The 25,916-nt window shown below is 47.5% G+C and overlaps 2 protein-coding genes across 3 annotated transcripts in view; one reads left to right on the top strand and one right to left on the bottom strand.

Moving 5' to 3' along the window:
- HEMK1 (HemK methyltransferase family member 1) overlaps positions 1 to 2,499 on the bottom strand; it is a 66,746-nt gene extending 64,247 nt beyond the window's left edge. Inside the window, exon 1 of the mRNA XM_019475782.1 lies at positions 2,416 to 2,499. The gene's annotated coding sequence lies outside the window, so the exon portion shown is untranslated. The remainder of the gene's footprint in view (positions 1 to 2,415) is intronic.
- On the top strand, positions 2,485 to 23,977 carry C12H3orf18 (chromosome 12 C3orf18 homolog). Of its 2 annotated transcripts, XM_019475783.2 has the most exons (6): positions 2,485 to 2,574; positions 5,546 to 5,672; positions 10,545 to 10,955; positions 15,121 to 15,146; positions 18,469 to 18,598; positions 23,539 to 23,977. In XM_019475783.2, the coding sequence occupies exons 3-6, from the start codon at positions 10,722 to 10,724 to the stop codon at positions 23,617 to 23,619; spliced, it is 471 nt and encodes a 156-aa protein (XP_019331328.1). In that variant the 5' UTR covers positions 2,485 to 2,574; positions 5,546 to 5,672; positions 10,545 to 10,721; the 3' UTR covers positions 23,620 to 23,977. The 2 variants fall into 2 exon arrangements, with proteins under 2 accessions (XP_019331328.1, XP_006270374.1); XM_006270312.4 differs by lacking the exon at positions 5,546 to 5,672 and having other exon boundaries at positions 2,486 to 2,574.
- The last annotated feature ends 1,939 nt before the right edge of the window (positions 23,978 to 25,916 follow it).

The raw sequence follows: 25,916 nt of genomic DNA, 5'->3' as shown, positions 1-25,916 counted from the left end.
GTATTACAGCCAAAACAGAAGCCCAAAGGAATACAGCCTCTGGAATACAGATCCTGGACTACAGCCTCTAGGTCCTCCCACAATACAATTAAATAATGATCAATCGTTCAAGAGACCAGTTTTAGTCACTGATATAAGAGTCTAGCTCAGTGGTTCTCAACTTGGCTAGACTGACAACAACCCTCAAAAAGTGCCAGCTCATAGCTTTCACTTGTTTTTTCTTATTATGGAAAAATAATAAAACAAGTTTTCATTTGCAAAAAATTCCAAAAGATTGCACCAAGTCAAAATGTTTTCAATGCTATGGATTCCTATCTGAAATCTCTGGGTTTATCTTGTGAATCCAGACTGGGCTCTGTCTCCATGGTATATGTTCCCTGGCATTGTTGCTGCTAAGTCTGGGATGAAAAAAGATTATGCCTTTGTGTTTGTTGGTGGGAGAAAGGCTCAGACTAGTATAGGTGTTTGCATATTGAACAGTGCTAATGTTGTGTAGCACCCCATGGCACCCTTAAAAGGATCTCATGGCATTGCTGGGATGTTGTGGCACTCCGGTTGAGAATCACTGGTCTCTCTTCAGTGTAATCTCCCAAGGGGCTGTCCCTGGTATGCCATTTCTCATTCCAGATGCCTGTTTGCAGACACACTATTATCAAAAGGTTTCAAAGGGGGTTTTGTACCTTGTATAGTTATGTGGTTGGTCAAAATACAAAGCAATACTACTACACTAAAATAAACATCCCAACATTTTGGATGTTGGTGTTTAGTCATGTATAATCCCTGCCTATTCCCTACTGCCTTTAATTTTCCTTATAAAACCAAACCTTTGGAAACAAATAATTACATACAGTTCTCCAGACAGGACTTTGTCTCCCCTGGTATATGTCCCCTGGCATTGTTGCTGCTAAGCCTGGGATAAAAAAGATTTTGCCTTTGTGTTTGTAGGTGGGAGAAGGGCTCAGACTAATATAAAATGCAGCTGTCACATCTTTCAGAAAGCACTGGAGGATGTGAAGGTAGTATTGAGGGGTAGGAGACTTCAGAGTCCACCTTTGCAGACTGGGCCGTTTGTCTGTGGATTGGATTCTGATTTCACCAACAACAGACAGATATTGTGGTGCTGTAATTCCAGCAAGCTGCTCCTAACTGCCACGAGTGCACAGGAGCTCTATTTCCTCTCTCTTCAAAACTTCCAGCAGACAAATGCTGAAATTACAAATTGCTCATTAGAACTCTTTGGGCATATTTCATCTAACAAATCCTTGCCATTGCAGGGCCTTTGGCATTAGTAGTGACCTTTGTCAATCCCACTCTCTTTCTATGGCGTATTGAAGTTGCTGAATATTCTGATCTTTTGTACTGAAGGTTTCAAGTTTGTATGGTGTATACAAATATACAGTATAGTATATAGTGATTTGTGCCTCATGGTATGTATGTGTGTTGTGGGGAGGGAAAGGGCACATTCTTGCGGACCTGTCTGGACTTCATATCTACTACATAGTTGACTGGGATTGTGGGGGACTAAATTAACGACCCAAGTGGTCCCTTCTAGTCCTATATGTCCAGTATACTTCAGTACTAAAAAGTTCAAAGTGCTTTAAGATCCTCCAATGAAAGCAAAGAAGAACAAAATATTATGTATTAGCACCACCAGGGACCAGAGAAAACTGCACTGAGTGAAAGGCAGAATAGTTCTGCATTGATGGTGCAGGGACCAGTGCCCTCTTGTAAATGAAATTCCTGGTGATGCATTTTCCTGACGAGCTGAGCAGGGCTGGAATTCCATATTCCTGAACCACTGGGAATACAGGGTGGCAAAACACCATCCCAAGGAGGGCTCAGGCTGAGGCTCGTGAACCCGTCCTTATCCCTCTGCTCTGCAGAGCATCTGAGCAGCCTTCCTGACTGTCAGCGCCGGGTGCTACAAATCCCAGCTTCCCACTGTTTAACCTCAGAATCGCCCTGCAGCGGCAACCAAACAGCTCAGGAGTGACAAGCAGCCTGGCCAACCCCAAGCCAGAACCAGTCCTCTCCCCACCAATCCCAAGCAAAGAGGAGATCAAAGCCTGAGATCAGAGAAAGGGGAGGAGAGGGTGGGCTGCTCCTGGCATCTTGGAAAATACAATGGCAAGTAGCACAATGACAGCAGCAGCAATAGGAGCAGCAGCAGCAGCAGGTCCCCTGTCTCCAGCACCGGCACTCTCAGTTCCACTTGCCTAAGGCTGCTCGTCATCCTTGTCTTCAGCCAAGAATTATCCATCTGCTAAGGTGGCTTTCCAGTATTCACTGGAAGCAGCTCTCTTTAGGAGAAGGCAATTGGTTTGCATCCCCCAGCAAACACATCACAGAGACTTTGACACCAGGGTCCCACTTCAGGCGGGAGACAAGGAGGTCAGACAGACAGACAGACAGTACCTCTCCTGGGAAGGTGAGCAGTTACTGTGTCTGTGTGGACTCTGGGTACTCCTGCTGCCTGCCTGCTGGCTTCGGAGCCTTGGCCTAGGCTACTCTCCCAGTCTGAGACGGACGACTGGAACCAGGAGGGGAATCGACTCCTCATCTGGGAGGAATTAAGTAAGTGCTGATGTCACTGTTTTGTTCAGGCGCTGGAAGGAGGGCGGGAAACTGGGCACCAGTTTACAGCACTGAAAGTAGGTGGGAGGAAGGCAAGGGAGGGAGAAGAGGGGTGAAGTCAGAACAGGCTACTGGGATTGAAGGAGAGAAATGGGGAAAGCAAAACTCTAAATCTGTGATGACAGAAGCACAGATCACCCATCCACCACTGAAATGCAGTTACTCCTGGGAAGGAGTGTGGTATTTTATACCAAGTATTGTGTATTACACAATAATTTTTTAGGAAAGAAAGTGAAGAATCATTTTTTCACTGGGTGCTGCATGGTGAAGGCTTTTTTTTTAAGACAAGACAAAAGGAAGCACCCAAGTTGGAATTTATCTGGGACATTGTCTGATACAGGAAATGAGTATCCATCACTCCATCCAGTGCTGCCACTTTCCCCTTATTCCACTATGTCAGATCCCAGCATGAAAAGAATGAACTGAAGGCTAATTTCCGTAGACCACCCCCCAGTCAGGGGAACCTGATTTCTCAAGGAAAAACAAGATGCTATAACATGCTGATTTAATTCTATGTTGGTGAATGTTGTAAACCCTGCTTTATTTGGGGCTTAAAAACCTTTTCTGGTTAAAATCAAACTGTTGAACACTCCTTTATATGTGAAGTGTCTTTTGTAACATGGAATAATAGAAAATGTAATTGTATAAAGTCCAGTGAAGACCTGACAGACTCCCAGCAAATATACATCTCCCATGTCCTAAAACATACATGGGAGATTAGGGCCTAGAAAGATTTATACAGCTGCTGCTTAAATAGAGAAGAGAAGGAAAGTGGTCATCTTGCTTAGCAGGCAGATTTGCCTTCTGGGAAGCCTCATGAAGCTGGGTATGAGTCCTATCAGTAATGACTACTTTTGACAGATCTACAGCATTTAGTAACTTTTTACCATCCTGAACTGCTGTACATGAGTTAATCTGTTGAGGTGCCTCATGATTCAAGCTGGGAGGGTCATCTTCTTGAACTAATTCAAAGGGATACCTCTGTAGCATAGGAAAGAACAGTGGCTTACTATGAAATGAAAGCCCTGAGCAATCTCTGCTGAGATTCTATCACCTCAATCATAGAATAATGGAAAAGGAGGGTTGGGAGGGACCTTCAGAAGTCATCTAGTGAGAGCAAACTTTTTTGGCAGGTGTGGCATACATTACCCCTGTACTCTCCCCGAGTGCCACTCCTGTGCCCTCTCCATGCCCAGTCTGCTGCTCTGCTCTCTGCCCTGTCTGCCATGAGTGACTGGTGCCTCCTGAATATGGGAGGGCACCTGCAGAAGCCACTGACAGCGGCGGCCCTGTCAGGGGGGGCAACAGCCCTACCAACAGCATTAGTGATGGCTGTCAGGGTGGGCACTGGCTCCGCCAGGTGGGACATGTGCACCCCTGTGCACCCCCTCCCAGTCATCTATTCTGTCTGCTATTGTGTTGCCTATCCCTCCCCTGATTTATCATGTGCCACATACAGAAACTGCCCATGCCACTTGCGGCACATGTGCTGCAGATTGGCCACCTCTGATATAGTCCAACCCCTGCTCAAGCCAGTATCATCCCTATCCAAGCTTTAGATAGCTTGTTCCTGAAACTACATACTGGTAAATCAACCCTGTTGCACAACCTGGTGGCTGCCTATAAGTATATAAGAGGTGTACATCAGGATCTGGGGGAACACCTGTTCACCAGAGCACCCCAAGGGATGACAAGGTCAAACTGTCACTAACTCCTTCAAGACCATTTCAGGCTGGACATAAGGAAGAACTTCTTTACTGTCCCAGCCCCCAAGACCTGGAATAGACTGCGACCAGAGGTGGTGCAAGTACCTACTCTGGACTCCTCTAAGAGACATTTGGATGTTTATTTTGCTGGGATCCTTTGACCCCAGCTGACTTCCTGCCCCTGGGGCAGGGGGCTGGACTCAATGATCTCCCGAGGTCCCTTCCAGTCCTAATGTCTTTGAAATCTATGAAATCTATGAAACTACAAGACATATTGCCCAAAGATACTAAATCTAAGCTACCACAGGTAAAGCAGGGGGACAAGGGCTGTCAGTGCTTTGCTACTGCAAGGGTTGTTAAAATGCACTTGGGAGATCTGAGGAAGAGGACCATCTCCCCCACTACAGAGGAAAGCAAAAACCCCAGTCAGTACCAGTCTTCCTATGGAGTAAAATTCCTTCCTGATCCCAAATGTAGGGTCTGACCCTGAGCGGATGTAGTAGGCAGCCCTACAAAAATCATCTGGCTTCTCTGGTGCTTGAAACAGACTAGGGAGAGCATCTCTTCAAACCTCACCCTGACTATTTCATTGGTCCAGTAGCTGCTATGGAGCCATCCAGAAGTGTCTAAGGAAAATCAGGCTGTATCTCAGGTCTGGAAGTGAGACATGAGCTAACAGTAGCCAGAGGACAGACTCTTCACTGCCTTTTGTTCCTGCCCTCATCCCACAGGGAGAGATGTGAAGGTCAAGGAGATCATTGAAACATCAGCTAATACCCCAGTCCTGTGATGTGTTTATCAGTAAGGGGGATGATGTTAGGAACCAGGGTGTGGGCAGTCAGAGAAGGTCACCTGATACATGAACAAGTCCAAGGGCCAGGCTCCTAGGGAGCTAGGAGTCCAAAGCCAGTCAAAGGGAACTAGAAGCTGGTATCAGGGTCAGGGTGAGCCAGAAGTCTGAACCCGAGTCAGAAGCTGGAGCCAAATCAGGGTATGCCAGAGCCAGAGTCAAGGTGTGGTAGCATTCAGAGTTGGAGCCATGTCAGGGCCAGAAATCAAAGAATTAAAGTAAGGAAGGTCAGGAGCAAATTCCAAAGTCTTTGCCAGGACAGAGTAGCTGGGCTGGCTTAGCTTTTAAGGTTTGGTGTGGGTGGGGCCTGTTGCCTGTAGCCTCAGGGGACTGACTGCCCTGATTGCCATGCTAGGACTGACTGGACCCAGGGCACTGATCCAGGCTTGTTGCAGATGGCACCTGTTTCTCTGCAGCCTCAGGATGAACTGCCCTGATCCTCTGGTTGGGACCAGCTGGACTCCAGTATGGCCTAATTACAGGTGAGATGGAAGTCAGTTCAGTGGACGCTTCATCCCACTCCCAGTGATGTACCGGCACCCAGGGTTTGCACACACCCTCCCCCCTCCCCCTCCAATCCTTCTCATAGCAATACTTAAAGTCACATTGTGCGATAAGAACTCTTAAGGGCCTAGCCGGCACCCCATCCAGGCTGGTGGCCAGGGGCCATGCCCCGCCCCCCACCATTAGTCCGCCACTGCCCGCTCCCCAGAGAAGGATGGTGATTAAGGCACCTACAGATATATAGGTGTATGGTTGTGCCATAGTGGGTCATGCAGGCCGTGTCAATGACTGGCCATTGACATGATGGTTTAAGGGGAAACCACAAGCTCTTGTACTGAAAACCCACATCTCATGACCCCACAGTGACCAAATGCCATGTGTTACAAGTAGTTGATTTACAAAGCATGTTTCTTTTTGGTGACAGTTCCCAGAGCAGCAGTAATGAAAATATACCAATATAGCAGCAAATACAAATATGTCCTTGCCCTTTTTATCCAGATAACACAAAGCACTTAGACAAGTACCACTGTCCTTGTCATAAATGGGAGGAAACTAAAGCATACCCATGACATGAAAACTAAAGTTGAAAAAGCCTGAGTCTTAGACTTGAATCAATGGACAGTTTTTCAGAGGTGTTGATCACTTGCAACTCCTTCTGCAGTCATATTTTGAAAATTCAGGCCTTAGGGAAAAGGCACAAACTGTCCTGACTCCCAGTCCTACTAGACCTCAGCACAAAGAGACCCTGACAATATAAAAACACATTTGTTGATTGAAATGTAGACAGTCTTGAGGCCAGATTCTCAGCTGCTGTTGTCAGTGGAGCTAATCTAGTTCACCAGCAGCTCAAAGTCTGGTTCCTGTGCTGGTCCTTCTGTCTCCTGTGTGTATGGAGTACACAGAAATAGAATGTATTAAAGCTACATACAGTGTATTGTGGGCTCTCGCCACATAGCAGCTATCAAAGCAGCTCTAGTGTTGGACCATTTTCAGCATCATCAGGAGAAGGCCTGTTCATCCACAGAGAGCCCCACCATTGTAAAAGCTGAGTCCCCCATAGAACCTGAAATACATTATCTGGCTGACAATCAAGGGAAGCTTAAGCTAGCTATGCTAGAATGTGGCTTCAGAAAGGAAGAATTCTAATATGACATCAGAAGAGATGCTGATTTACTCTAGCAGAAAATATACCCCGTAATTAACTATTGACTAGGAATGGGTTGGCACCAGTTATAGATCAGTCAAAATACGCAGAACTCTGGTGATGACAGTGTGTGCATGCATGTTTAAAGCATGATCCTGGGCCTCAGACTGACTTTTGGAAACACCCTCTGGTTTTAGAACCAAACCAAAACTACAGTTTCAAGTATGAGTTGTATGAAATCTAGATCCAAGTTTTATAGCAACCCTAGTATATGAACTTTGTTTAATTCTTTAGTACCTTGTTTGGGTTTTTCTTTAATTACTGTCATTAAGTTTCCCTGATTAGCACAGATAAATGAATCTCTCAAAGGAGCTCCCCATCCTTCCAAAATCCATTCATCATTTCCCCTTCTTTTTCTTCAGCTGCCACTACAATCATGAACTAGGTTAGGTTCAGCAGGAGGGAGAGGAAATAACTAGAACTGATGTGCTCAGTGGGCCTAGACAATGAATGTTATTTCATCAGTCCTCAAGCTACATGAAGATGAGCTTCATAGTTGGGTGGATGCCTACAAGGGTAGTTGTGGCTCACTGCATTTGTTCAGTAACATACCAGTGTCCCAGCATGATATACGAAGAGAACACTGTCAACAGAAGTGTTGTTTTTAAGACAAGACATAAGACCATTTTCCTAGTGATACATGGGAATCTGACACTTCCTTTTACCCTAGAAATCTGGAGGCTTTTGCTTCAGGGAGTTGTTCTGAGAATTATGCTCAGAGTGCATTGCAACCTCTGTGATAGAATAGAGAGCTTATATAGATGCAGCACAAATGGCATTAGGAACAGGATGACTAGAGCGGAAATGCTACATCATGGCTGTTTGCACTGAGTAATTTTGTTACTTCTGTAATTAATGACACATGCTGATCACTTTGTATAGTACACTTTTGGAAAGCACTCAGAACCGCACAGCAACAGGGACTGGATAGGAAGAAGAAACTGGATCTCCTTTGCAGATCCAGCCTCATGTCCATCTTTACCTCTCCATTCCAGAAGTTTAATGACTTACATGGCCTGGCTACCTTCCATTACTGGTGATTCAGCTTGCCAAATGAACTGAATTAAGGCAGTACTAGAACTGCAGTAGCAGCTGCATTCCATTGTTGGGGAAAATGATTTCTGTGCATAGTGAAGCGATATATATATATATATATATATATATATATATATATATATATAAATGTTGAGGATTTTGTCTTTTGTAATAACATGTATATATATGTGTGTGTGTGTGTGTGTGTGTGTGTGTGTGTGTGTGTGTGTGTGTGTGTATACACAAAAGACAAAATCCTCAATATTTCACAAGCCTTAGTGAAATTAGGTCTTAAAAAAAATCAGCCCAGTGGCTTTTCCAAGGACTTATAAAGTCTCCAAAATATTCTCTCCCCTCAGATATATCCACATCTAGAATTTGAACAGAAATATTAGGTATTGGAGTGCTATAGAGCTATGTTATTATCACTCTTTAAAGCACCCTTCAGATCCATTCCAATGTTAAGGTTAGGGAATTAGTTTCCTGCTTCTCCTACCACCAGTACACCACAGGAGATGTAAGACAATCTCCATCCCCAAACCATCTTTTTCACCCAGTCAATTTGTGTCATTGGACTACTTTCAGAATTGGGTGCAAGAAACCTGGCCTTGAAGCAGTGGCATAACTAGGGCAAAGGAACTGGGATAGCTGCCCTGGGTGCCAACTGAGGGGAAAGGACCAGGGAGGAAGAGGGCAGGGAGTGGAAAAAACTGTGGCTACCACAAAGTTGTGCCATAGGTGTGGTATCACTGTTGCCTCTGTGTGGCAGCCATCTAGGCAGCCAGCCACATCAGTACACCTTTGCCTTAGAAAAGGGTTACACAGATGCGTTTCTTGCTGCTGAATTTGTTAGTTGCTCTCCAAATGAATTAATCCTTTAGAAACAGGTGATTAGCAGCCACCAGTTACAGACTGCACTTGAGTAGGTTGTACCTCTGTTTGCCAAATATCCTCTGAATTATCTTTATAACATTTGGTGAAAAAAATATTGTATCCACTCCCTCCAAGAAAATTGCCTCAGCAGGGCCTGGAGCAAAGGGTTAAGAAAGAGGTACAACCCACTCAAGTGCAGTCTGTAACTGGTGGCTGCCAATCACCTGTTTCTAAAGGATTAATTCATTTGGAGATATTTAGCAAGTTACCTGAATTAAGCGTCTTTATAACATTTGGTGAAAAAAATATTGTACCCACTCCCTCCAAGAAAATTGCCTCAGCAGGGTCTGGAGCAAAGGGTTAAGAAACAGTGATGGAGGTAATAAGTACAGCATCTTGTGAAGGACTCTGTCAGAGCGGGACAAAGAATGGTTTTGGCTTGCTAGGGCACAGCCTCAAGCTGGTGTGCTTCACATCTGTTATTTTACCCTTTCCCTCCAATACGTTTCATTCCATCTTTGTACTTGTCTCAGTAGGAAAGACAGAGGAAACAAAGCAGGAGACTTAGGAACATACCATTCATACTGGTGAAGGCAGCCCTGCTCCTCTTGGAACCAGATCAAATAGATATATTCATTTGCAATACAGGCTGTATATCAGGAATTGGCAGCCAGGCAGCTCTGCTAAGTGCCCACAACCAGGCAGAGCTGGAACAGCAACAGGAAAACTAAGACAGCAAGAGTTTGAGAAGGTACAAAGCAACAGAAGTCAGTTATAGGTTGACTTTGGATGCCTTTTGGGAGCTCCTCTTGAGACTCCCTGTCAGGTGTTCACTTCTCACCACACTTCCTCCTCTCGTCTCCCCAGTCCAGCTTCAAGTCAGGCATAGCAGGAAATTCCACAAACGGGTACGTGTAGAGGAGCCTGACACGTACCCGTTTGTGGAATTTCCTCCGAGGCTTCTTCCTGGCTGATCTTAGTTCACTTGAGGATTGTTAGTCTCTAGTTCCTAGTTCATCAGTTACCTGGTCTTACCCCAGCTGCCTTCACCTTATCCCTTCAGACAGCCGATCTTCTAGCCAACTGGTTCCCAGCCCAATAACCGCCAGACGGTGTCATTGGCCTCCTTTTATCTGTAGCCCTAGCAAGGCTTGCATCCTGGCTGGGCAGTGGCCAGCTACCTAATTAACTGTTTCCTTACCAGTCGTGGGTGAGGCCCATAGGCCTCTCACCAACTGATTTTGAGAAAATGAACACTCACAGCTTCCCCTGACTTGAGCTGAAATTGCAGGGTGCTCAGTGGGCATGTCTACATAACAATTAATGTGACTGAATATACTCCAGCTCAATTTGAGCCAAAGTAAACTAATCCGAACATCACTATCTACATATGCATTTAAGTGCAATAATTTACTGTGATGCCGGATACCACTTATATCTGATGGACTATCCAGCAGCACAGTAAATTAGTCTACTGTGCCTTAATTGCCACATGTGTAGATGGTGATGCTTTACTACACAGCAAAGTAGTCTCCTGCGCAGTAAAGCATCTCACGTAGACGTGCCCAGTACCTTTGAAAAATTGGCCCTTATCTTAATTTGGGTATCCTGAAAGACTCTAAACATTGTTTTTCAAATGAATGACTCCTTTGGAAGATTTAATGGCCACGACTATCTCTGTGACTTTCACAGAACATCTGTATATCAATAAAGTTTTGTCTGTGTCTCTTCTGCACAGGAAGAAGCCAGGAAGTTTTCCATGAAGGAGGTCCATCACAGAAAATGCTACAGAGTAACTTTCACATGAGTTTCCTTGATAGTAGAAGAGACAGTATGCTTTTTAACTGAAACTGAAGAGTCTTAAGTAGGTGGAGACAACAGTTCAGTGCAAGAGGAGGTGGGACTTTTGTCCAGGATGAGTTACAGCACATCCTCAGTGCATAATTTGTACCACAGCAGCACTACCACCTCTGAACCTGATCCAGGGACAACTGTGGATGGGACTGTGCCAGAAACTGCTACCATAAGCCCTGAGACCACCAGCTTTAACAGCACCAAAATTCCTGATGTGGCCAGCAGTGGGCCTGGCATGGGCACAATGCTGCTGTCATTTGGAATCATTACAGTGATTGGGTTGGCTGTAGCTATGGTAAGAGAGACCTGCTAGCTATTTCTCTCTCTAAAAAAATGGTGTGTGAATCTGATATATCCACATCTGTTTTGATTCACATCACTTGACCAAACTGAGAAAGAACTGCCACACCAAAAATCATGCAACAGTATTGGGAACAAAAAGGTCCATCAATTTTCAGTCACCAGTGCTCAGAAAGAGCCAAGCCTAGGAGTAGTCCAAGGGCCCCCAAGAACAATGATAATCCTAAAAAACTGCTCAGTAGTGCTAGAATCATCCTGGTTTGGTTCTAGGCAGAGTGCTTGGCTAAGTTAGGGGATGCCAAGAACCAATTCCCATAAGGAGTATTAGCACTTTATTTTCATAGTGTTGGGGAGTTTATGTAAAAGGTAATGAAGTAGTCTGCTCTCAATTGTAAATCTGGAGTAACTCCTTTGAGTGGGCCTATCTACATGGGAACCCTCGGGAAGGTTAATCTGAAATAATTTTTTAAGTGGATTAGTTAAACCATGTTAAAGTTCGGCATGGACACTCATTTAGAATTGGGCAAGAGGTAGGGCAGCGCAGCACTTTAGAGACTAACTGGTTCAGAGAAGCTTAAGCTTTTCATAGTTTTAGTAGCATCTGAGGAAGTAGGTTGTTGCTATGAAAACTCAAACGTCACCTAACCAGTTAGTCTCTAAGGATGTCTTTACACATGCTCCAGGATGAAGGGGAATGCTTTAATTAGAGTGGTTCTTGGAAGCCACTCTAATTAAAGTGCCCACAGCCATAGGCGCTGAGTATGTGGGAACCTGAGGGCCCTGGCCCCCGTTGGGAAGAGGGTGGGGTGACCACCTGTCCCTAATTTGGCAGGATGGTCCTGAAATGGGAACATCAAATCCCAGTCCTGGATGACTCCCGGACAGCATTAGTCTAGGATTCGCGGTGTCGTGTAGGGATCCAGTTTTTGTGTTCACCATGGAAAAACACAGGAAACAGCAGGTTTCCCCTTGCAGGGTGGCAGAGTTCCAGCCTACAAGGGGTGCCGGGAGCGGGATGCAGGAAGCGCCATGTGCATGTGTGGACATGCACACATGCATGTGGCCAGGAATACAGCCCCAGGCAGCAGTGGAGAGTAGCTCCCCTAGCTGCCTCTAGGTAAGTCTATGGGGGGAACAGATTAAAGTCGCCATAGTGAGAGAGGGAGCAGGGCAGGGGCTGCACCTGGGGGGCGCTGCCCAGCTAAGGCAGTACATGGGGCCCGGGCCTGAGGTGGGGATTTGGACAAAGCCACAGGTCCATGAGGTGGGAAAGGGCTGGCTCCCTGCTGCTGTTTGCACTCCCGGGAAGGGGGAATGGGAGGGCACATATTCCCCAGATTTGTGCACAAGGTGGGGGTGGATGCAGGCTGCCTTCTGTTGCCTTGGGGCCCCCTGGCCTTTTGCCCTCTCCCTATGACCTCTGCGCCAACCACACTACCATGGCGAGGTGCCCCCTACCTGCCTGGCAGCAGCAGGAGTGGCCACATGGAGTTGTGCCCCCCGCTGCTGCTGGGGAGCAGGGGGCACCTTGTTATGGCAGTGTGGCCAGTGCAGGGCTCTCAGGAAGACGGCAACAAGGCTGAGAGCCCTAAACCTGCAGCAGGCAGCCTGCATCCACCCCCACCAGCATGGGCTCTGCTTCAGCCATGCTGCTAGGTGGGGCAGGGGGAGACATCATCTTAGGTCCCCCCTGGCAAAAAAAAAAGTCAGCGCCTATGCCTGCAGCATCTTATGTATTCAGTGTCCCATGCTTCAAAATGGTGCAAGAGCACTTTAACTGAAGCTCGTTCAACAAATTTTAGTTGAAGTGCCCCACCATCATTTTGAAGCATGAGGACACTGAATACGTGACACCAAGGCTGCTGGAGCATGCTAATTAGCACACTCCAGAGACACGATTAATTGAGTTTGCTTCAATTAATTTGCTCTCAGGAGCTCCTCTAATTAGAATGCTTGCAGCATCTCATGTATTCACCATTCTGCATTTCAAAATGGTAGCAGGGGCACTTTAACTAAACCTCATTCGACAAGTTTTAATTAAAGTGCCCCGCTGCGGTTTTGAAATGCAGGATGCTGAACACATGAGACCCTGCCGCCCACTGGATTAGAACGTTCCAGGAAACTCAGTTAATTGACTCCAGCAGACTCAGTTCTAATCAGAACACGTCAGAAAATGCCCATTATGAATTAAAAGTGACCATAATTCAGTTTAGCTGAATTTACTTTGGAAGTGATTTAAACTCATATGAACCAAGACCACCTTAATTCTGAATAAGACTGTCCACATGGAGGTATAATGTAGATTTAATTAATCTACTTTAATTTGTACTTTTATTAATTTGTGTTCACTTCCTTGAGCATCCCTATATGGCTAAGTTCTTAGGTGGAGTTGGAAGAGCCTATGTTGTTGGACATACCCATGTGTCAGTGCTTGAGATGACATACAGAGATTCATTATGTAAGCACTGAAATTTTAAATACTGCTTGTAGGATATTTAATGAGCTCCTGAAGTTCCAGGAACAGCTCCATATAATCAGCATTTTCATCTCTGCTGTAGGAAGTAGCTTTCTAAATGTTTTTTCTCTCCTAGCTGTGTGTCTGCGTCATTCACAGAGAGGACACTGCAAGCTCTACATTTCTCTGGTTAGATAATAAGCTCATTCACCTGTTAGGCAGAAAGTGGAAGGGAACAAGAAGAATCAATTCTTTATTTGAAGGCCAATTTCTCTTAAAACTCCCAACAATTTAATCAGTAGAACCAGCTGCTGCAGAGTTTTATTGCAGGCTATGAGTACAATTTTCAACCCCATCCATGAGATGTTGAAGTTTGTGTCCATCAGAATTTCCACAAGACTCCCAACACTTAGGCCTTCTCGACAATTTTACTCAGCACATGTAATATTCAAAACAGGGGGAATCAGAAGTGTTGGGTTCCCCTTCCAGTTCAGCAACTCACCTACTGAGAGACAGATCACAGATTCCCATCTCTTTGCTGCGTATTCCTCTAATCAGCAGCAGATAACAACAGATATCCTCTGTGGTAAAATAAGAACGTAAAACATGAAGGGCCAGGTCCTCAGGTGGTTTAAATAGTCATTGCTGTCCAGTAACCAACAGAGATACTAATCTATGCTATGTAAACAGCTGACCTTCCATGTGGTTCAATAAGTCACAGGATTTACATTGATATACAAAAAAAACAGGTTGCAGTCTACCCCTTTTGGTGTACAGTGACTACAGATATTGGTACTTCCCTCTCTGTGGGAGCATCTACACATGAAAATAATCCAGGATCAGTTTACTCTAGAGTACACATGCAGGGTTTCGGGGGCAGATTTGCTGTTCATGGCAGCCATTTGCTTCTGCCCCCGCTGGCCCTGAACCAGCCCCCTGCAGCAGCCAAGAGGTGCTCTAGGCTCCCTCTGGGTGCTAGCTCAGGGGCTCACAGGGAGCACAGGGCCAGGAGACAGCTGTCTCCTGGTGGGGGCTGCCTATTGCCGGGGCGGGCTTCGCCACCGGAGCCCTGCCAGGGACAACATCCCCCTGACCTGGCAGCAGGGAGCAAGGGCTGGGAAGCAGGGGCTGGGGAGATCCTTATCTCCCAGCCCGATCTCCACAGTCCTGGGGCCCAGGCTGGGAGATCCTTCTTTCCCAGCGCTAACTAAGAATCTCCCAGCTTTAGCCCCATGATTTTGGAGCGGGGACTGGGAGCTCCCTGCTGCCAGGGCAGGGTGACATTGTCCCCCTGCCCTGGCTGTAGGCAGCTCCCAGGGACAGGGAGCAATCTCCAACCCCTGCTGTTCAGCTGACTAGGAGCACATTCGATCCCAGTCAGGGGTCTATACGTGCGCTACTGTGCATTACTAATCATGAATAAATTTGCTACTTGCATTTGCAGGTAGCAAATTTACTCATGATTAGAGCCAATTACTGTGCAGTAAACACCTGCACATGTAGATGTGGAAGCTTACTGTGCAGTAATATGTCTCATGTAGATGCGCCCTGTTATCCTCAGATTCTCAGCTTTTCCCAGCAATCCCTTCCAGATGTCTGTTGGGCTCTTCCTTTTCTGGACTAGACATGTCCTATTCATAAGCCCAGAGGTCTAAGCTGTAACACTCACAGAATTGTCATAATGGCATTTCTTTTTTTCCTCTAGGTTCTGTACATCAGGAAGAGAAAGAGGTACGTGCTGTCTGTTTTTTGGGTAGAGTATTTTAATACTTCACAGCTAAGGCCAGGAAGTCTCCAGCCAACAGGAAGGCTGCAGAGGGTTGTCCCTTTGAGAACAAGATCTGCTGGGAGCAACTCTATCTGAGCCACTGAAGGAGTAGGAGAGAGCAACTGCTCTACATTGTGCAATGGTGTTAGGCTGCCTTTTAAAGCCAACTCCTGAAGGGTTCCCATGCAGTTGTGGTCCACTGCCTGTGGGATGAGGGTTCCTCAGAACTCCTTACCATTCATGTCTGAGGTGGGCTAAGGAAAAGTGCAGAAGGTAAGGTAGATTTGAACCTTACAGACTAAGTAAGAGATGCATAAGTTTTCATAAACAGCAACTTACTTCATCAAATCCTAAACAGGGAGGAGGCCTGTGTTGGTATAAAGAAGCTGCAGCCTGAGTAGCACTGAGTGGGTCTGGAGAGCAGTGAAGGTCTGTCAAATTCCAGTTAGCCCCAGCCCCATGTTTGCAGAAGGGACTCTGTTCCAGCAGGCTGCTTCAGTGAAATTTCCTTGCAAGGTACATCTATATTGCAATCACAGCAGTGACAACAATGTGGTACAGAGATACCAGAAATAGTAGTAAACTAGCACTGTAGCTGGGACAGATTGGAGCTTAGTACAGGCTAACTGAAGGTGCTTTTGAAACAAGTTTTGCAGCCCACTGGAGCTTCATGCTACCATGACCAGACTGTTAGCAGTCCCCAAGCTAGCTAGTTCAGTAGGGGTGCATCCCATATATCAGTCCATATTGGATCATCACTGAGAAAAGGAAAATTAACATTATCAGCAATTGGCTTTTTCTGGTCAGTGTAGCCAATAATGTCAACAATAAATGTGTGTGCATGCACACAAATGCAACATGCACACAGCCAGGAATGCAGCCAGGCAGCTTTGAGAGTAGTGTCTGGCCGGTAAGTCTGTAGGGCAGAAGGGGCAGACCCAGGGGGCAGACTGAGGCCCCCATGGTGAGGGAGGGAGTGGGGCTGGGGCAGGGGCAGGTGCTGCCCAGCCAGGGCAGTGAATGCACCCCCCACTGGGAGTGGAGCAGAGCCATGGGCAGCTCGTCTGTTGGATGCAGGGGGGCAGGGAGGGTGACATCTCCCCCCTGTTGCACGTGCCACCAAAGGAGGCACATGGGGCATGTGTCCCCCAGATTTGTGCACAGGGTGAGGAAGGGCTGCCCACTGTAGGCTGGGGGCCCGGGCCTGCGCCAACCTCTTCCTGGTGGGGGGGGCTGGGCTAGGTCTGCACTGGGCGTGCAGGGGCAGGGGGGGCAGTGGTGGTGCTGGGAGGGGAGGCTATGGGGTGGGGCTATGGGGAATTTTTGGGAGGCTACAGCCTACCCCTTAATCACCCCTCCCAGTGCCAGCACTACCTGCCTCCCCCCAAGCACAGCCCTGGCCCAGCCCCCAACACTGGGAAGAAGCCAGTGCAGCCCCTGGCTCCAAGCCAGCAGTGGGCAGCTTGTCCTCACTCCACGCACAAATCCAGAGGGGCCACATGCCTCCCATGCCTCCCCCAGGGGTGAGCACAGCCTCCCCTGGGGGCGAACCCCCTCTCTGCCATGCTCCTTGGACAAGCTGCCCGCAATTCTGCTCCACTACCGGTGGGGGCACATTCACTGCCCTGCCTCGGAAGCACATGCTCCTGCCCCAGCCCCACTTCCTCCCTTCCTGAGGGGGCCTTAATATGCCCCTACCCTACCCTCCACCCCTTCCCTCCCACAGACTTATTGGCTGGACGCTGCTCTTCAGCTGGCTGGGCTGCATATCAGATCAGAATCAGCCAATATGGCTGATTAATAATCAGCCATTGGTATTGGCCAAAAAAAATCTTTATTGGTGCACCCTTATAGTTCAATGCTAGCTCAGGTGTCTCCGTTTTCCACTGCAGTCACAGCGACATGCCCTACGTCTGCCAAACTCCAGCTCTTCAAAGCTTGGGCTCAGTATGGCAAGTGCGGGGATTCTAACACCCCCCTACTTGTCTCTGTAGGCCTGGAAGGAGTGACGGATGGCAGGTTGCACTCTGCTATTCTCAGGAGAATCCTATTTTGCACAGGCATTAAGCTTCCTAGCCTGAGACTTACTGGCTAGTTTTCCTATTAAACTCACTGCTGGAAATAGAGATGAGGGAAGAATACAGGGAAAGATTCTTCGTGTAGATTCCTCTGCCCTTTCTAATGGATGGGCACCTAGTTTATATCTGTTGTTGGCAGCACCTCTCTTGCTGACTGCTGCTGGCGGTACTGGGCTGTACACAAACCTGCCTGATATACTTCTGCCAACTGTGAAATTTCCAAGCTGGTCTCTAAATCTAAAATTTAGAGGCTGAAGCATTTGGCCTGTAAACATAAAATTGCCAGAGTTGATAACTTAGTTGGCAAAGCCCATTTGGAAGCAGGAGGAGGGCGTGCTGAAAATGTGTCATCCGAGTGTTCGCCAAGAAGGATATTTGCGGTTGCTCTGCCAGGAACAGCTCTGGAATCCATTCCACCCAGCACAGTCACACTCATAAACTGCAGCCACCGTCACAGGCAGGGACTCCAGCACAAGCACACATGCATGTCTGAGGATAGCAGTCACTTCCATTGCTATGTGATCCAGGCCAGGATGTAGGGCAACCGTTTGTGGCGATATCCAGCAACACAGCTTAAGATAGCCTGGGAGCAAAGGATACCACAAAGAGCAACAAAGTCTCTTTAGATCCATCTGATACTCCCCAGGTCCTCTCTGCAAAGACTGAATCCAGACCTGAAGTACAGCCCTTGCCCACTTGAGCTGAAGTGTAATTTGTTCAGCAGGGCTAATCATGATTGTGGAGGGGAGGGACAACATGCTTAGCCAATGTGTGATGCCCCACTCCCAGCTGCACCTTCCCAAGTGAAGCCTGTCCTGTATCAATTCCCTATAGAGGCCACTGCCACATATATAACAGCTATCCCCACCAGATATTAATGGTTATTGAACATTGGGACTTCAGAATAGGCATTTTCTGCTTCAGCTTGCAAAGCAACTGTTAGCTAATAATAGCAGGAGTAGATTCTTACCCTCCCAGTGAGTTGTAGTTATAGCAGAATCGCTTTGCTTCATAGCAGCATGAGACGGTACTGAACAAAAGCTCCCCTTGGGTTCACATGCAGCTGTGGACACCCAGCCTGCACACAGCTGTTCAGCAGAAGGGTGGAATGGGGAGAGGCTCACCTAGGCTGGGCTGGGGTTTCCATCTCTTTCTCCCCTTTAGCAGCTGATTTTCATATAACCCTTTGCCCTTCTTCCTCTGGCAGGTTAGAGAAGCTGCGGCACCAACTCATGCCCATGTACAACTTTGACCCCACGGAAGAACAGGATGAGCTGGAGCAAGAGCTACTGGAGCACGGGCGAGATGCTGCATCTTTGCAGGCCTCACAGAGCAAGGCAGGCATTGTCTACAGAAGACATTGTACATTGTCTAGTCATGTGGCTCTTCTCTTCTCCAGTCTGTGCAGCGATGAGTGGTGGTTCTGTTCTCATGACTGGCACATGCATTGTATTTACTGTAGGATAATGCCCTTTCTGTGAGGCTGTGTGTTGATCAGGCCATGCAGGGGCTTAGGTGGGCTTCTCTAACCCATGTGGCTCCCTTGAAGTTGGGAGGTGTGAGCAGCTTGGAGGGTAAATGGGGCAAGTGCCTGTCATTACTGGGTAGCTGTGGGAGAAAATTATGCAGAATCTTGTCTGCTAGGAGGTTGGGAGGTTTCAGCAGTTAGGGATAGGTTTCCTATAGCTCATTTCTGGAGATGCCAAAAGGTCTGAGGAGGGTATTGGATAGAGTTGGCCTTGGATGGGGGAGTTGACAGACAGAGATCCCCAAATGCATGGGGGTGGCACATCTGGCTTACATCAAAGGACCTAACTATTTATAAACTACACGTAAGGAACCTAACCCCATTCTTTGTCCACAAGTCAGCTGTGGTACAAGCATATCTCAGCACAGGCCTTGTTGTGGAAGGAGCAGTCTTCAATGTATTTATTACCATAGCTGTTTTTTCTTGGCACTAGCTCCAAAGGGCACAAGATCAAAGCTTGAATTGAAGAAATATGATAACTTGTGTCTGAACTTGGCTAGCCAGGGTTCATGTCTCGAGACCAGCTGAGTACAGGGGCCACTGTGGTCTAGGCAGAAGAAAGGGAAGTGAGTTTCATCTCTTGCTCAAGTGAGAAGGGTTTGTGGATTTGTACCCACAAGACATGAGTTGTACCGTCCTGGCTGCCATGAAGCTCTGAGTGGCTGTGACATGCAATCACACTGACAAATCCACATGCCCGTAGAGGCCACTAACTAGTTAGTAAAGTGTTTAGACTCAAGTGGATCTCTGTCAGTTGTGTTCTGTTTCTGCTGGTATAGTCCTAGCAGCCTTCAGAGAGCTCCATGCCAGTCTGCCAAGTGCACCAGGAGGTGGGAGGAGTGGGAAGGGGGCTTCCTTTTATGGTCTTTGGCAAGTTTCACAGCAATTTTTGTTTTCTTTATGGAAACAAGAGTCCTTCTAAAATGCAGAGCCTGCAGGGACAGCCAGAACAGGTATGTCTCCAAGCCAACAAGGTGACTGCAGCTCCTTTGTAGAGCAGACATTGCCACCTTCTTAGATCTTCCTCAAGTGCTCCATGCAACCTCTGGAGCTCTTCGCTGTGGTCCTTTTCCTTGGGGGCAGGGAGTTACTTTGTAGCCCTGTCAGTTTTCATGCGCATACATTTCACTTAATATTTTTAACTCATCTGTAACAGATTTGGAAGAAACAGGAAATACAAACAAGCTGTAATGCCAAAGGCTTTTCCTCAAGGCAACTTTCTCCCTTCACCCATTGAAGCACAACTGTGAGATGTAGCAGTAAACTGTAGTATGTGCAGGTGGGAAACCCTAGAGCTGTCAAGTAAACAGTAGTGGTGTTTGCTGCTCTTTCTTCTCCTTCAGAGAGTTGCCATGGTAAATCCTTCAAGAATTAACAGGGATAAACCTAGGGTAGAGACAGAGATGAACTATAAAACTTGATTCAATTCATGGGGACTTTAGATGCAGGGTTTTGGTGGCACCAATGAATGAGTAAAGGCCAATGATGAGAACTGGCCCAAAGTCTTGCTTCAGATACCAACTCACTTCTCCCAAAACATGGGGTGTCTGTTCAGACCTGGCTCAACTTGGGAGCTACAAGGGGATGGAGGGTAAGGCAAAGAAGACTTGTGTTCATTTTAGATGACTTCAGACTCTTGCATAACTTACTTTTTGTTGTAGTACAGTTTGTGGGTGGGTATGTGCTTGTGTGCACATGAGCACATGTGCTGGGGTTGATTTTTAGTCATAGAGGATTGAGTACTGAATATTTTGATTATCATGAATCAGAGGAGTAATATGTAAAGGAGGAGTCCTGACTACATGTAGTGTGTGTAGGGACAAACATTAAATGCATGGATTATGCATAAGGGGTGCATCTACTCATGCAATTAATTTGAAACAAATAATGGCATATATTGCATTGGCATTTATTGCTCCCAGGCATACCATTTGAACATGTGCCCAGGACTGCAGCACATTGAGCCAGGTCAGAGCAGCCCCAGCTGGCAGGGGACCCAAGGAGTGAGCCTGCCAGCCCAGGGCTGCTACCACCCAACACAATGTGCTGCAGACGGGTGCTCCAGCATGGGGCTAACCAGCAAGCAGCCCCTGCACTGAAGCCCTCATGCCCCAGCCAGCGACATCAGTGTCTACATGTGCGCTGCTTCACACAAAACAAAAACAACTCCACAGCATGATAGTACTTACAGTACTACCCTGCTGCAGAGTTTATTAGTTTCCTGTGGCCTAATAAGGCCATATGTGTAGACATTGAAATGTTTACTGTGGAGCTAATTGGTCAACTGCAGTAAACATCTTGTATAGATGCACCCAAGATAAATAAAAATGACTCATCTTAGTAACACATGGAGAAGATCACCACAGACCATCCAGCCCCAGAATAGTGCATCCCTGCTATTTAGTAGGACTCCCTGGATCCCCATGGAGTCTCATGCCCCACAGCTACCACTGAAATGAAAATGGCTATTTTAACTGTTTAAAAAAACAAGGGAATCAATCCAACATGGAAGGCAGTTTTGCACATAGTTGATTCCATGGGACCACTGAGGGAGGAGTCTTCTAGTTTTGTAACATTTAAGCGACAGTCCTGTACATATGAACTTCTACATAAAGAGTCGATAAAGTGAGGCAATAAAACTCATAAAGGGTACAGGAGATAGAAAGCTTTACACGTTGCTAATCCATGTGGGCCTGGATAAGCTACACCGGGGGTCAGCAAAGTATGGCCCATGGGCTGACTCTGGTCTGTGAAGCCTTTGGATACAGCCTGCAGAGCTGTGGCTTTGGTAACATTCAGCCTCAGGATGGATGGGGGAGCAGGGCTCTACCTATTCTACACTGCAGCTGGGTGCCTGGACTTGTGGGGGAGGGAGGCACTAAATTGTGCCACAGCCTCACACAGGGAGAAACAGCGGAGGTGGCCAGGTCCTAGTACATGCACTCCTTAGACCCAAGCTGGGTCATTCTGGCTCCCCAAACCCTGAGCTAGACCCAAGGGTCCAAGTTCTCCAGTAATGTAGATGGGTATGGCTCCTGTGACTTCAATATCTGGCTAAATATATATTTGTGTCTGTGGCAGGACACTGTTGGTGCCTGCCACTTTAAGGGCTGGGTCAGGCATCTAGCAGGTGCTTAATGGCAGCAGCCATTTTTAGAACCTAGTATATAAAGGCTGCAGTCTGTTGCTACCAGCTCAGGCAGAAATATTGCCTAGCTGGGCTGCAGCAGAAACAACCTTGGAGGTGAGGGCAGGAACTAATGGGAATGGTTTAGAAGCTCCTGGTCCTTGGCATGACCTAAAACTGCACCTTGCTGGGAGTGGATGGCCTGCTGGAGCTCCTAGTGGTATGGGAGACCCTAGGAAATGCCAAGACTTATGACCCCGGTGAAAGGTGGGTAGGGGTGCCTTAACCTGATTCCCCACATCCTAGTGGGTAGCCTGGCAAGGAGGTCAGCAGGACCAAAGGGGGTCCAGAGTGGGCCAAGGTGCCCAGAGCAAATGAGGGGCAAGGAGCCCAGAGTTTGGCAAGGGGAGTGGAGCCTACTGAAAGGTAAGGAGCCCAGAGGCTAGGAGCCCCAACTGTGTGTGGGGGGGGGGCAAGGAGCCCAGTATGAGTGAGGGGCACGGAGCCCAATGAGAGATGCCGGAGTTAGGGGCTGGGATATAATTACAACATGTGGATGGCATCTAAAAGGCTTGGGCTGCAGTGTAGGGGAAGAACGGAGCCACAGATACCGCCCACGGTATTGGGGCAGTAATAGGCAGTCTCCTGCATTATAACAACAGTTTATGAAAACAACAAAATCGTGGCAGATGAGTCTGGGCAGCATGCCAACCCACTCACCTACTTTTATGGGCAAGAGATCTGGCCCTGAGCTTGCCCCCTGTTACAGTGTCACACTCATTAACCACATTAATCAGCATAACCCAGGGATGTCAAACTTGTCTGGCCTTGCGGGCTGAATGATTAGCACAGGCCCTCTCCACAGGCCAGATCAGCCCACAGGCCCCCTCTCCTCCTCTTCTTCCTCCTGTTTCTCCCTCTCCCACAGCATACCTGATCTGGTGACTGCTCCATCCAGTCTAAGACCCATGCTGTGTGGCAGGAAGATCCTGGAGCAGCTGGAACATGCACTGCATGCAGCGTAGTGGCCACCCCACCTGGACTGCATTGCGTGTGGTACCCACCCCAGCACCTCTGGGACTGTGCCACGTATGGTACCTACTCTAGCCAGTCTGGGACCCACACTGCACACTGCACCTACAAGCACTGTGTGCAGTGTGGGTCCCAGACCAGCTAGAGTGGGAACCATATGCAGCATGTGTCCCAGAGTGGGTGCCATGTCTGATACAGTATCCACTATGTGAAGTGTGGCTGTTGTTCTGGTCAGACCATCATACATGATGCCCATTCTAGCCACTCCGGGATCCATGTTCCAAGCCATGCTCCCAGACATGCCATTGGTTCAGGAATGCTGGGGAAGAGGAATGGGGAAGTGGAAGGAAGGAAGTGGAAGGGAGGGAAGGGAAAAGAAGGCAACTGGCCCCATGCCACTGGCATGCACTGAGCCCCTTGTGGTTCTGATCAAACACAGGGGCAGCACTGGTGGCCCAGATGGTATGGCTCTGTGGGCCAGATGCAGCCCACAGGCCTTATGTTTGACCCTCCTGGCACGACCCTTGTAAGGGGATGAATCCATGTATGATACCTTGCAGCATATCCCACCTTTCTCTGCTTCCTTGCAGATTCTTCTGACAAACCAAGGAGCCCTCCAGAGACCCAGCCGTCTTGTGTTTACAGATGTTGCTAATGCCATCAATGCATGAACAATAATGGCCCCTGCTTTGGAATTGTGCTGAGATTGGACAGGATATAGCCAAAGAACCAACCAATTAAGAACTTACTACAAGTATGGGTGACATCACTGAGCCCAGCTGATTGCCCTATTGGTTTGTGTTGCACCTGGGGAGAAAGTGCAGGGCACTGAACCCACTTCAGGAAGCAAGTACTTGATGGTGGCTGCAGCAGTTGTTGATGCATCCGTTGCCCCTTGAAAGTCCTGAACTGCCATGCCCAGATTTCAGGGGTGATGGCAGTAGGCACTCTCTAAGTTGTGTGCTAATGGAAATGCAAACGTTCAGAGATGGATTGGTCTCTGAACAAATAAATTTGAAATGAATACAGGGGCAGTGGGAAGGGGTGTATATGTTCAGAAGGGTTCTCCCATTGGCTTTGTGCCATAACATCCCCGGAAGAGTCCTGCAGTATGACACTAGCATCTCCCCACCAGTGGCCTGCAGAGGCAGCAGCTTTCACAGACACTTGAGGGAAGGCAGAGTCCCCTTGAGCTGGAAGCTAGGGCAGCCTGCTAGACAGCATCCATGAGCATGCAATACTATCTCCAGGGGTGAATATTATCCCCCTTGCTTTTAGCACCACCCTTGTGCCAGGTGAGTTATTCATAAGCATATATAGAGGGTGGTGTCAAAGACTTTCAGCCTGGGCATTACTGGCTATAAAGATGAACTGAGGGCTTTGGAAAAATAACTGATTGAACCATTTTCTCTTTTGACATTTAATCAATGTCCTAAATCAGTGATGCAGCAAGGGTGCAGGGGGACCCATTCAGCTTCTAGAGGCCAAGAGCTCTTATATCAGCCTGCAAAACCACCTGTTGCTGAGACAGTGATTGATACACCATAGGGCAATTGGGGGGAAGGGGTACTAGGTCAGCTGCTGCAGGCTTCACATTTGTGGACAGGCACAAATATAGCCACCGCAGAAATGGCAGCTGAATGCACCACTGCAATCTGCACTGCAGCAGCCTGAGTGCTGCCCTCTGCATTGCAAGTGCCCTGGGCACCAACCTGCCCTCCTAAGCCTGTGTTGATGCTGAAACACCACAGTGCCTGAATGATTAAAATGGATGCTGATATTATCCCATCCATTCCTCTACTTTGGCTGAGAAAAGCCCCGTCAAAGCCAAGTCTTGAGGGAGGAACAGAATCCTTTTTTGAGGAGAAATATAGGTACATAGGCTTAAAATTAAACATCAATACACCTCCATCAGTAGTTACTGGAAATCTAAGCATTATTTATGTACCCACCAGAAGCTGCATTTAAGGTTCTGTGCTTCTGGTACTGAAGCAGGCAACTCTCTGCCATGTGTCCAGCAGAATGCTCCTCTTTAAGAAATGGCACTGCATCCACGGATGCAGAAGTGCAAGTTTAGACTTGGGTCTTGGTGGGCAAAACCAGTCTTTCAGTTCACCTTTAATGCTGAAGCACCTCTCCTGCTGCAGTGCCTTCAACTGATACCAGAAGGGAAGAATGCCAAACATAGAACCTATGGGCTGTCATGGATCATGGTACAGCTATGCTGCTTTAGCCACCTTAGCTTTGGGTAGTACAGACTGGGTGATCTCATACGCAAAGCCTTCTGGCAGTCACCAAGAGGAAGTGCAGTTAGACAAGCAGCCAGCAGGGGAATGCCAGCAGTGAGTGGCAGGCCGTGTATGGTGTTGCAATAGTTTTACAGAGGTCTGTGTAGAGGAATACCATATCTCTGAAGCATGGCTATTTGGCACAAGATAGGGCTGTGCAAAGAAACCCTAGCTAGCTCTAAAGGAGTTAGTTTAGGTACTGGAGGCAGCATGAGCCACACTGTACTGTATCCTGGCTAATTAACCCTTTACCCATGTTCTCCAAGATGTCCAAATCTTACGACAATCACCCCCCATCTTCTCTTTCCCTTCCCAGCTATAAAACTGCAGTGGGACTCTGAGGAAACCTAGAAAATAAGCGTGCATCTACCTATTCATCATATGCTGACCTCTGTGGCCTCCTTCCACCTGCTGGGTAAAAGTCCCATTTTATATATTCATGGAAGAGGTAGACTGAAATTTCCAAATGAGTGTGTTCCTTTGGGTTACTCTGGGTATATGCACCAAATCCAACTGTCCCACTGATGCATGCGGTGCCTGCATAGATGCATCAGCACTGTCCAGGTACTGATCCTCTTCTAGGTTTTCTGGCATGCATGCATTTGTCAGCCAGACCTGGATTTTATCCGTGAGCTCGGCTAGGGAGAGAACCTGCTCCAGGGCTCAGAGTAAGAAGCTCA

Source organism: Alligator mississippiensis, chromosome 12 (assembly GCF_030867095.1).
Source record: "Alligator mississippiensis isolate rAllMis1 chromosome 12, rAllMis1, whole genome shotgun sequence".
In the NCBI taxonomy this organism is placed as follows: Eukaryota; Metazoa; Chordata; order Crocodylia; family Alligatoridae; genus Alligator; species Alligator mississippiensis.
The sequence above is the reverse complement of the archived record's forward strand: the minus strand, read 5'-3'. Positions and strand labels throughout refer to the sequence as shown.